Source organism: Eutrigla gurnardus, assembly GCF_963514095.1.
Source record: "Eutrigla gurnardus genome assembly, chromosome: 22".
Taxonomy (NCBI): Eukaryota; Metazoa; Chordata; class Actinopteri; order Perciformes; family Triglidae; genus Eutrigla; species Eutrigla gurnardus.
In genome coordinates, this window is record NC_139933.1 from 12,936,602 (window position 1) to 12,948,783 (window position 12,182).

General features: G+C 45.8%; 1 protein-coding gene across 2 annotated transcripts; it reads left to right on the forward strand.

Annotated features, from left to right (window-relative positions):
* Positions 1-786: 786 nt before the first annotated feature.
* Positions 787-10,977, forward strand: ptenb (phosphatase and tensin homolog B). Of its 2 annotated transcripts, XM_084002242.1 has the most exons (10): positions 787-1,428; positions 2,842-2,926; positions 3,036-3,080; positions 3,178-3,221; positions 3,305-3,543; positions 4,021-4,162; positions 4,242-4,408; positions 4,606-4,866; positions 5,717-5,899; positions 5,978-10,977. In XM_084002242.1, the coding sequence occupies exons 1-10, from the start codon at positions 1,350-1,352 to the stop codon at positions 5,984-5,986; spliced, it is 1,254 nt and encodes a 417-aa protein (XP_083858368.1). In that variant the 5' UTR covers positions 787-1,349; the 3' UTR covers positions 5,987-10,977. The 2 variants fall into 2 exon arrangements, with proteins under 2 accessions (XP_083858368.1, XP_083858369.1); XM_084002243.1 differs by having other exon boundaries at positions 788-1,428; positions 5,717-10,977.
* The last annotated feature ends 1,205 nt before the right edge of the window (positions 10,978-12,182 follow it).

The following is a 12,182-nucleotide window of genomic DNA, read 5'->3' on the forward strand; positions in this document are numbered from 1 at the left end:
ATCTGATTTATGTTTGTATTTCTTTTCTTTTACAGTATGTTGAATGCTTGAGATAAATAAATACAATGCACATTATATCTGTCCAGTTTGCTAGAGCTACATAGATGTATTTAAAATATTAATTTCTAGTATTATTATTCCTGCAACATAATCAAAACATTTCCTATCATATACTCCGTTTGTAAATGATGAATTTCAATCAAATCTTTGAATTCTTTATTTGTTCATCTAATTATTATTATTATGATTTTGATGGTAAAGTCTACTCGCTTATTTACTACATACTTCTCCTCCACAACATCTCAGAGGTAAATATGTATCTTTTTACTGCAAAACATTTATTTAATAACTTTACTTTACAGATTGAGATTATTCATAAAATATAACTGATGTTATTGATTAGTTATTTTAGATAACTTATTTTATAGATGAATGCATCAATAATCTAATATTATTAGTATTGCGATTGTTGTTGTAATTATTATTTTTACCTCCTAAATTTGTCTTTCGTTGCTTTTGTATGGTTTCTATTTGGATTCTATCCTTGTAGTTCTATAAACCTGTTATTATTTTCTTCTCATTTCTGTCTTTGTGCTGCTGCAACAGCTGAATCTGATCTGAAATCACATTTACATACACTTTCAATACGTATACGGCATATATGTGTATCTTTTGTTAATCTTTTGAATTCTTCACTTCATTATTATTTATTGGCCACAATCAGAGCTTTATTTTGAAGGCGTTTGCCGGATGCGCCTCTAGTCTCGCACCTCGCTTTTCTTCTCTTCCTCCGCTCAAAGACGCCTCGGAGAGATTTTTCTCTCCGCCGATCTGCGTCCAATCACGGCGCCGCCGCTGCTCTCCGAGGCTGGGAAGAGTCCGACTGGATCCGTCCACCATCCGGAGGGCCGGAGCTCAACCGAAATTCAGAGCGCGGATGGTTTTGCCTCAAAACGGGGGACCTGGAAACCCGGGCCCGCAGCGGGAGCAGGGAGGAGGCCCCGACGCCCCCTTGTTCTGACCCAGAAATCAGCACCGACAGCCGGGCTGTCTGTTAACGAGTAGGCCGGCTGGCTGCCCCGGAGCTCGCGCACGAGGAGGACGTTTACCGGGACCGCTTTCACCCATCGGGACGTATTTCTGTTGGTTATTAATCACACGGATTTCTCGGCACTAACGTTTTTAAATAGCGACCTTCTGGCGGCTAGCTAGCTCCAGGCTAGCTGTCCCAGTTAGCGTCTCTCCCCGGTAAGCAGACGGCTGAGGCTCCGGAGCGGGGACGGAGCCGCACAGACGGACTCCCGGTTACGATACTCAAATTTTTTCGGCCCTCATCGGGGAAACCGATCATGGCCGCCCTAATCAAGGAGATCGTGAGCAGGAATAAACGACGCTACCAGGAGGACGGCTTCGACCTGGACCTGACCTGTATCCTTTCACTGTACCTGGCTGCGGTGGAGCTGGCTCGCTATGCAGGACTCCATTCAGAAATGTTATTATTTAACGATGCGGTCCTTCTTCGGCTACAGGCGTCCCACATAAACAGGACTCGACCACCGACGTAACTCGTGTTCATGTCTGTGTCACGTAACCTACTAACAACGTTGTAATAACCAAACTAGAACCATAACTAGAACCATAACTCCCCCAAACTGTCCAGTGCCCGCGGAGCGAAACCGGACCGAGGAGAGCAACGGTAACGGTGCAAATGTGGGTGAACAAACCCTAAAGCATATTAAATATGACGAAGTGCGCTTGTTCGGGCACCGTTAGCAGATGTTTAGCTGCTTCAAGCGGCTGACTGGTTGCTCTCTGCTTCAGGGACGCTCATGTTCACGTAGTCGCGAGTTCACCTTTAATTGGCCAGAATTTCAACGTTCGTAGTGCAGTTTATCGGGACTGAGTCGGGCTAGCTAACGTTAGCAGACGTCCGTCTCCAGTCCGGGTATAATGGCCTGAAACCGAGACTTCCATAGTGTCTGATTCGGTCTGATCGACTCGATGGGCGAAGATATTAATCTGCTTCTGAGTTTATTTTCATGTGTTTTTCCCACTCTGAGCGGTGTTAAAGCTAGCAGAGGCTAACAGGCTAAAGCTAACAGCGGTGTCAGTGACGTTGCATCAGCATCAGTGCGGAGCTGCTCGGTAACACTTCAGTAATTAACAAGTCGTTAACTAAGATTAAATGACTTATTAAAATAAAATTAATAACTATTGTTATTATAATTATTGTTTAGAAGCGACAGTAACTATTATATATAGACGCAATTCTCTTAGATTAATAAAACTCACGAACACTTAAGTAAATATTATACTATAAATAATAATTTCTATATAAAGTGTTAATTATCTTAGATTAAACAAAACGATTTCGTTAAGTCTCTATGTCAACGAGACATTTTATTCTACCCAGCACCTGGTCTAACATCTGGTCCTGGCACCTGGTCTAACATCTGGTCTAACATCTGGTCCTGGGACCTGGTCTAACATCAGGTCTTGGTCCTGGAACCTGGTCTACATCAGGTCCTGGTCCTGGAACATGGTCTAACATCAGGTCCTGCTGGACTCAGTTCCATCATCAGGTGTTTCTTTCAGAATAAAAGCAGACATGTTTTGATAACCGGTTCCAGTGTCTCAGGTGGAGGAACTCATTGGTTTCCTGTCTCTTTGTGTTTTGGACTGATTGGACAGAAGAGATGTTAAGACAGCTAAGCTAAGTAACGGCTGTACATCCTTTAATCTACATATTTGTCACTCTCACAAGTCTTCAGCTGCATTGTGGGAAATGTAGGAAATTAAAGTAAAGGAGGTTTAAAGATGAGTCCTTAACAGAGCGACAAGATATTTATCCCAACATCATAGCGATGGGTTTCCCCGCCGAGCGCCTGGAAGGCGTCTACAGGAACAACATCGACGACGTTGTACGGTGAGACGCCGCCGCCACGTTCAAGATGCACTTCCTATTGAGCGTAGCTCATTATGCACTTCCTGTTGAGCAGCTCATGTGATCAAATCTGTCTCTCGCTCTCTCTCAGGTTTTTAGACTCGAAGCACAAGAATCACTACAAGATATACAATCTGTGAGTCATTTCACCTCAGTAACTATGCTAATGCTGCCTTTTAACTGGTCGGGGTGAACTGGTTTGGGTCTGACGTTTCTGGTCTGTCTGTCCACAGGTGTGCAGAGCGACATTACGACACCTCAAAGTTCAGCTGTCGAGGTGAGACTCACTGCCGCCCGAGATGCCATGTTAACGACAGATAAAGAAGTGTCTCACTGATCTGTCCCGTCTGTCTCTCTCAGTGGCCCAGTACCCATTTGAGGACCACAACCCGCCCCAGCTGGAGCTGATTAAGCCGTTCTGCGAGGACCTTGATCAGTGGCTGAGCGAGGACGAGCAGCACGTGGCCGCCATCCACTGCAAGGCGGGAAAAGGACGCACCGGCGTCATGATCTGTGCCTACCTGCTGCACCGGGGCAAGTTCCAGGAGGCCCAGGAGGCCCTGGACTTCTACGGGGAGGTCCGCACCCGGGACAAAAAGGTAACAGAAGGATCCAGGACCTGTTGATAGCGGTCTGTTGGAGGCAGTTAGCAGCGCGTTGATCCGGTAGAACGAACCCAGAACGCTTAGCTTCTAAGTCCTGATTCAGACTCCACGATGTGATCCTGATTCTGTCTGTCGGCCAACAACCGTGTAGCGAGTCCTATTCCACGTCTGACAGGAAGCCTAGCACAGTGGTCACTTTGACCAATAGGAGCACAGAGTGATCTGTGAACAGCTGTAAACATTTCTGTTTCAACAACAAGGGACGTTCGCGACACAGAGATATAACAGAGGCGAGCAGCCATGATCTGACTTAGTCACCATTGTGGGGTCTGAACCTGGAACAAGGCAGCAATGATTCATGGGTACTTTCCTCCCACTACCAAGAGTGAGGCTGTAGTCGGATGTCTGGTCCACCTGGTTCCAGTACTTCCTGGCCCTTGATGATCTCTCTCTGTCTCTCTCTGTGTGTAGGGCGTGACCATCCCCAGCCAGCGCCGCTACGTTATCTACTACAGCTTCCTGCTGAGGAACCAGCTGCTCTACAAACCCGTGGCTCTGCTCTTCCACAAGATGCTGTTTGAGACCATCCCCATGTTCACGGGGGGGACCTGCAGTGAGTATGACATCATCAGCATCATCATCTTGTTGTTCTTCTTCTTCATCACACATCAGTAACCCTGTCTGTGGTCCAGATCCCCAGTTCGTGGTCTACCAGCTGAAGGTGAAGATCCACACGTCTAACCCCGCCCACACCCGGCGGGAGGACAAGGTCATGCTGTTTGAGTTCCCGCAGCCACTTCCTGTCTGCGGAGACATCAAGGTGGAGTTCTTCCACAAGCAGAACAAGATGATGAAGAAGGTGAGGAGCCTTCTTTCGGGTGCGGTGGAATCTGTGAAATCTCTCTCTTCTTCTACTGTCTGAGAAATGTTATAAAAGTTATTTTAAATGTAAATGTAGAAAAATAAAAAAAATGTCCAGATGTCTTCAGGATGGACCGACAGGAAGTAGACAGACAGGAAGTAGACCAGGTGATGACTCATATTGTGTCTCTCCAGGAGAAGATGTTCCACTTCTGGGTCAACACCTTCTTCATCCCGGGTCCCGAGGAGAACCTGGACCGGCTGGAGAACGGCAGCGCTGCCACGCCGCGGGAAGCAGCCGACAGGATGCAGCAGAACCCGGCAATGATGATGATGATGATGATGACGGCGTCAGACGCCAACGACAGAGACTTCCTGGTTCTTACTCTGACCAAGAACGACCTGGACAAGGCCAACAAGGACAAGGCCAACAGGAACTTCTCCCCGAACTTCAAGGTAACACATCATGTGATCTGGTATCCAAGAAAGACAGAAGAGCTTCTGTCTGTTGACTGGTTACAGACAACAAAACCTCCGTCATCTTTAGTCTTAACACCTGAAGCTCCTCTCCCCTTCAAGAAATACGTGAGCCATGTTACAGGATTCTGGACCAGCTGGAGTCCCGATAGAGGGTCCAGATAGAGGGTCTGCTGAGGACTAATGTTTGCCTCGCGTAGACATCTGAAATCACCACCACTGATGCTTACTTCCTGTCTGGGTTCATTACTGCATTGGAGGTGCTTGGTGGATTTCACAAAGTTAGATTCACTGAATCTAGACACACATGGGCTGGTTTACCACAGCTGGAGGAACCCAGAATAAACAATTTTATCTGTGATTTAATATCAATAACCAGATGAAAAGGATGCTGAAATAACTCTATAATGATGGTGATCAGTAAAAAGTGTGAATTCATGCTTTGTTCGGTCTGTCTGCAAGACGACAAGCAGACTACTTTTAAAATGTTTAATGGAGTCTGGTTGATGGGTGCTAGGCTATGAATGCAAATTAATCAATTAAATCTAAAAAATCGCCCAGTCCTACCTCTGGGGGACCACAGACAGTCTCTGGTTTCTCCACATAGTCTGGTCTGGTCTTTGGACTAGTGTGAGCTACTATCGTAGACCTCTGGGGGACCACAGACAACCTCTGGTTCCTCCACATAATCTGGTCTGGTCTCTGGACTAATGTGGCTACTATGGTAGACCTCTGGGGGTCAGACGGTCTCTGGTTTCTCTCTAACGGTTCTCAACTCGTCGGAGTGGGAACATGAAATGTGCTGACTCAGCTTCTCTTGCTTCGTCAGGTGAAGCTGTTCTTCACCAAAACTGTGGAGGAAGGAGCAAACTCGGATGCCAGCAGCACGTCAGCCTCCGTGACCCCGGATGTCAGCGACAACGAGCCGGATCACTACCGCTACTCTGACACGACGGACTCGGACCCGGAGAACGAACCGTTCGAAGACGACCATCACAATCAGATCACGAAGGTCTGACACGCATACAGATGTGATATATATATATATATATATATATATATTCCGTATGTTTACACCCATGAACCCCAGACAGACTGAGCCGGCGTGTTGTTGGCTAACGGGGATTATAACCGATGGACCACAGCTGATCTGTAGGACTCACAGAGCTCAGGTCAGTATATAAGACCCCCCCCCCCCCTCCCCTCCCCTCCAATCTTCTGCTCGTTGCACAGCTGGACAATCACATGACATGGAGGGTGGGGCCAGAGGAGTGGGCGGGGCCAGGCCAGGCCAGGCGAATGGACGGCGAATGGACAATAAGACAGATGAATGGACAGAGAGGAGATTTAAAAAAATAAAGGAGTTAAACTTGAATATAAACAAACTGAAAGACAAATAGACTTCTTCAGTGACTAACAAGATGTTTGTTGGATAAATACCCACATTCCTTCCTTCCTTCCCTCATCCTTCCCTCCCTCCCCTCCTTCCTTTGATCCGTCCTTCCCTACCGCCTCCTCCCTCGTAGGAATCATTACGCAGACCAATCTTTTTACGCCTCCGGTTTCTAGGCGACTCTTCTCTCTGTGTGCCGTCGATGTTTCTCCTTCAAAGTTTTAGTTTTTGTTCAAACGTTGCAAGTTTTAAAGGCCAGTTAAATAAATCTGTATTTGATATTCAATTATTTATCTGGAACAGAAGTGAGAACATTGCTGGAAACTGGTTTTCCTGATTATTTTGTTCACATCAAATGAGAACCTGGTCTTCAAAAACACTCCTGACTATGAAAAGTGTCTAGTAGAACAGAGTAGTAGTGGGCTGGACCATTCTCATCCGGTTTGGACCAGTTTGTCAGGAGTCTTGAGTCTTGTTTTGACCAAGCTGGACCGGTCTTGTTGCTGGTCTAGTTTCAGCTGGTCTGGACCAGCTTTGGGAGGAAGCAGCACACAGAGAGAAGCTCAGCCTGAAGAAGATGAAGAGAAACTCTTGTCAATCATCTACTGAAAACCAATTTCCAGTAAAACGACTGTGAACTCAAGTTCTTCAATCCGCTCCTTCATCTACACAACATGTATTTTTGTTATACTCCGACTTATATCCAACATTAAGCTACACAACCAACCAGATACACACAGTATAACCATCCTTCAGCCTGATCTGCTTTAAGATAGACCCCCATGTAGGCTAACACACCCGACACCAGCTACAGCAGAAAGCTACGAGTGCCTGGCGGGCGGGGGTCAGTTCCCAAAGTCCGTCCCAGGAAGCCTGGCTGGCTCATGTTGTGCTGGTTTCTATCCAGTTGAAAGTCCTTTTTATAAAGCTGCTATCTGTGAGGTTGTAGCTCAGAGTCTCAACTTGGGGGTCAGGACCCAACGCGGGTTTGTGGTAACGATCTGAGATGGATAAAGTGATGTTCGCTTGATAGACTTAGGGTTAGGGTTAACCTAACCCTAGTGCACGATTTGTGATCCAGCAGATGTTAAGAGACTCTGTTCTACCAGAAGTCTGTCTTTGGTTCCTGACTCTCCAACCAGGGCGATGCTCTGTAACTACTCGTACTCTGTCCGTAGACTATTAATCATTTTACTCGCTTCTTCTTCTTGGAGACATTTTAGCATTCACATTGGTGTCCCTTAAGGCCAGAGATGACGGTTTGAGGATCCCGTTAGCATTAAAGCAGGTTGGAAACGAATCAACCTTGGTTTTACGGAAAGAAAATCAGAATCGGGGGGAGGTCTGATTCCTCCTTCTAGGCTGTGGACTCAATCAGAGCACTAGTCAATACAGGAAACCAAAACCAATCATTAACCAGCTCCTGATTTTGACCTCTTACCTAATTGTGGGGCTGTAGCACTTAAAACCCTTTTTCTAAAGGTAAATAGAGTTAAGGATGACGATTTTGTGGCTGAACTGGCTGCTCTACTGCAGAACCTTCCATGACTGGACCTAAGTCACAGCTACTTCTGCTGAGAACAGGGAATGCTTTGTTTGAAATTCCAATCAAGTTTTCGAATCAATAAGTCTAGAGATTACCTATGAAGTAATTTGTATTGAATAGCAGCCCAGATCACGTCTCATGGTCTAAAGGAAATCCGCCTCCATATAATTTGTGGGAAGAAGTTTTAGTCCCAACGTCTGATTTCCGTCCCAACATCTGGTGCTTCTACCGATCATTGGCTCTGCATCGGTCCTGTAGTCATTGACTATTCATTGGAGGTGTGGTATCAAGTCTCTAGACTGCGTCTTGAAGTTCCTGTTGTCAACCCTGTAGGGCTCATCAAGTATCTGATCACACAGGACCTACTTGAAATCACAGACTCCTCAGACTGCTTTTATTCTGAAAAGCTGATACGTGACATTGTGAGACCCTCTAGAAGATGTTTACTTAAGTCTTCTTGCAACCTTAAATTCCATACTGACACTAGACCAGTAGCCGAACTCCAAGAGTCAATGGCCCACGGTAGGACTCTGGACAAACAATGACATTAATGTCAAGCAGGCTACTTCCAATCATGATGTTCCAGATGTGTCAAAGACTTGGTTGGACCCTGACAGAGCAGTGGACGAAGAGTCTCCTCTGGGACTAGTCCAGATGTCCAGAGGGCACTTGTCCACCAATGTCTTTCAAGAAACGGCATCAGGATGTTAAACAAAACATCCTGGTTCTAGAAACCTGAATTGATGACCGATGTGAAAAAAGACCAAGCCAACCAGAGATCTTAAAACAGGATTAAGAACAAGCAGACTTCCTTTCTGTGGCTAAGGACTGAAGAATGGTGAATAATGGTGGTTCTGATCAACACCTGGATCACAAACCTCCTTAAAGTTCCTGAAGGACCAAGTAGAAAAAGGTGTCAGCTTGTTGTGTCTTGTGTGATCAGGTCTTGAGGTGCAGCCTTGTCCTTTGGAACAGCCGTTGTCGGTCTACAGTCCATCTTATTGGGTTCTTGGTGCTAAGCTACCCAGGGCTGATGCTGAGCTGGTTCTCCATCTGTGGTGCTCTCTCCCATCCACGAGCGTTCGTCCAGTCCTGATCCGTGACACCAAGCAGCTCTGTTCTCTCACTTCCTGTCTCAAGGCCTGTTCGGTGCTGTCAAGCTTGGCCTCATTTCCTGCGTCAACCCTTTCAGACACGACCGGCATGTAGACTTAAAACCTGAACCACCAACTACTGCAAACTGGCGTGGACTTTTTTAAACAAAAAAGAACGCAGGTGGAACCCGAGTTTACTTGTTCCAGCCTTAAACCTAAACGTGATGCAGAAAATCCTTCTGCAGGACTCCTTTTAGATTCTAATTTTAAAATTGGCATCTCAGCAAGTTGTAGAATATTTAATCTGAAGATTTTTTATAATTTTCAGCTATCAACAAAAGCAAGTTCAAGTCCACGTCTGAGTTGTTGAACGCTACAGGTCCTGATGTGCCTGAACCGGGTTGAGGTACCTGAGGCCAGGCAGGTGCTGTTTCAGGAGCTCCTCATCTTTTTCTTCTGACCAGTTAAAGTTCAGAGTTCAACTTTGTAATCTGGGAGATTTGGATTTAACAGAAATGGTGTCAATTCAGGAAGAGATTTTCTCCTCAACTCAAACAGACTTTGAGCAGCTAATCCTAAACTACAGACAAAGGCTTTGAAAATAAAGGTCCCTGATCTGTCCTAGCGGATGTTCAGGGTTCCTGAGACAACAGAAGAAGCCTTCAATGTTTAAGAAGATGCTTGGATCTGGACTATGTAGAAACCCTGAACTCGGTTTAACAAATACCACTGAACTAACTTTGAACAGTTTTACATTCAAACTCCGGTGATTCCTCCAGTGAGAAGCTTATCTGGTTGTTTCAGACGATGCTTCCGCTCTTTTCTGTTTACATCACCAAACCTGCCAAAATGAAGCTCAGACGCTGATGTTTTATTTTTTGTAAAGTTGTTTGTTGATTCGTCTGACAAAGTAATCATGGTCGAAGTTCATGTTCTTTCTTCTTTTCGCCTTGAGGTGTGGTCACAATAGCCTGGTAGAGTCATAATGTACCAAAACATCCATAGAATCATGAGTTTTAGTGTTTCTGTTGGCTGGACAGACAAATTCAGAAGGTGGAAGGTGAGCGAGTCGGCCGAAGACGCTCAAATTTGTGGTTTCGGCTTTTTATTGAAGTGAATGAGGAACAGGGCAAGTATTTCTGGAGTCATGTGACCACACTTTTAACTGGAAGCCAGCAACCGTTTTCTGCTCCTCAACAGTTTCTCTGAGTCTCAAACCACAACTTTATTTAAACAGACCACATTTCAGTTCACATTGGATCTGTCGGGTCAAACTGCGTAAAACGACCTATGTATACAGAATGATGGGCTCAGCATTTCAAAATATCATGCTAACAGACGGAGACTAAAGCTAACGGGTCATGGCACCATGCTAACAGACTGAAGCTAAAGCTAACAGGCCCCAGGTCATGGCACCATGCTAACAGACTGAAGCTAAAACTAGCAGGCCCCAGGCCATGGCACCATGCTAACAGACTGAAGCTAAAGCTAACAGGCCCCAGGTCATGGCACCATGCTAACAGACTGAGGCTAAAGCTAACAGGTCATGGCACCATGCTAATGAACGACTAATGACGATCCAAGTGAACTGAGAAACTCCACAAACGTTTAAATGTGAACTTTAACCTATTTTCTCATGTTTCTGTGACTAAGTTACTAAAGGGGGCAACAGATAAGTGACGCTTCTGTAACGCGGCTTAACAGGAACGTCCACCGACTGCTCCGATTGGTATCATGTCCATAACGAGGTCGACACTTCTGATCCCGATCTGAGCAGCAAACGTGAGAAAACAGTTTTTGGTTTCAGCGTTGAATCATCAGAAACTATTTGAGCAGAATATTGTTGTTTTCAGTTTCAGGGTTCAGGTCCAAAATGTTTCTGTTCATGATGATGATTGTCATGTTTTTATTGATTTTGTGAAACAAACAGAAATTCGCCATGATGACTGTGGAAAACATTTCATGTCAAACTGAAGCCCTCATCCCCGACACTTCTTTTATTTGTTTTATAATTAAATAAAAACACTGTAAAGGTGAATAAACTATTTATAAACATCTGTTGGTGTCTGTGCTCTTTTCTAAACTATAACTCCCATGAGTCTCTGCTTTGTAGATTAAACCAAATATGATAAATTATGTATTATTGTGGGTTAAACTAAATATAATCAATAATATGCAGCTGTAGTTCTCTAGAGGCCTGAACGTTGTTATTAAGATGGTCAACATCAATATATCAGATTTTTAACGTTGCTACTTCTGCAACTGCTAAACTTCTACGTCCTGATGAAACCACATCATGAAAAACTAAATGAAGATTCGCTGGTGGAGACGAATAAATACAAGATGAAGGAAAGAAATGAGCTAATTTCACTTCTGAAGACGGCGAGAAAATCTGTTTTAACGAGATCCTGGAACAAAAGTAAATGGTCGGAATATTTCTCAAAGATCGTGACTGAGCAGCAACGACACAGAAGGATGGATGTTCTCTCTTTGATCCTTTACTCAAGAAGCACCATGTTGGACTGTTTTTCAGTGAGATATTCTTACACGACAACATCCATCTATCCATCCATCCATTGTCTTCCGCTTATCCGGGGCCGGGTCGCGGAGGCAGCTGCCTGAGCAGGGACGCCCAGACTTCTCTCTCCCCGGACACTTCCCCTAGCTCCTCCGGGAGGACCCCAAGACGTTCCCAGGCCACCCGGTTGACATAGAAATCCTGCGCCTAGAAATCCTGTCCATAAAAATAATGAACAGAACCGGTGACAAAGGGCAGCCCTGCCGGAGTCCAACATGCACCTGGAACAGGTCTGACTTACTGCCGGCAATGCGAGCCAAGCTCCTGCTCCGGTCGTACAGGGACTGTACAGCCCTTGGCAGAGGGCCCCCGACCCCGTACTCCCAAAGTACCTCCCACAGAATGCCACGAGGGACACGGTCAAATGCCTTCTCCAGGTCCACAAAACCCATGTGGACTGGTTGGGCAAACTCCCATGAACCCTCGAGCACCCTGCGGAGGGTATAGAGCCACGGCCAGGACGATCTGAGGTTCGACTATCGGCCGAATTCTCCTCTCCAGTACCCTGGAATAGACTTTCCCAGGGAGGCTGAGGAGTGTGATCCCCCGATAGTTGGAACACACCAACTATCGGTCCCCCTTTTTGAATAGAGGGACCACCACCCCGGTCTGCCAGTCCAGAGGCACTGTCCCCGACTGCCACGCGTTGTTGCAGAGACGTGTCAACCAAGACAGCCCCACAAC

What these genes read in the sequence shown, in the direction of transcription:
- ptenb (XM_084002242.1), top strand. Translation starts at nt 1,350, where the DNA reads ATGGCCGCCCTAATCAAGGAGATCGTGAGCAGGAATAAACGACGCTAC. An exon ending in AACATCGACGACGTTGTACG is followed by an intron (nt 2,927 to 3,035) that starts GTGAGACGCCGC and finishes GCTCTCTCTCAG; the next exon opens with GTTTTTAGACTCGAAGCACA. An exon ending in GTTCACGGGGGGGACCTGCA is followed by an intron (nt 4,163 to 4,241) that starts GTGAGTATGACA and finishes TCTGTGGTCCAG; the next exon opens with ATCCCCAGTTCGTGGTCTAC.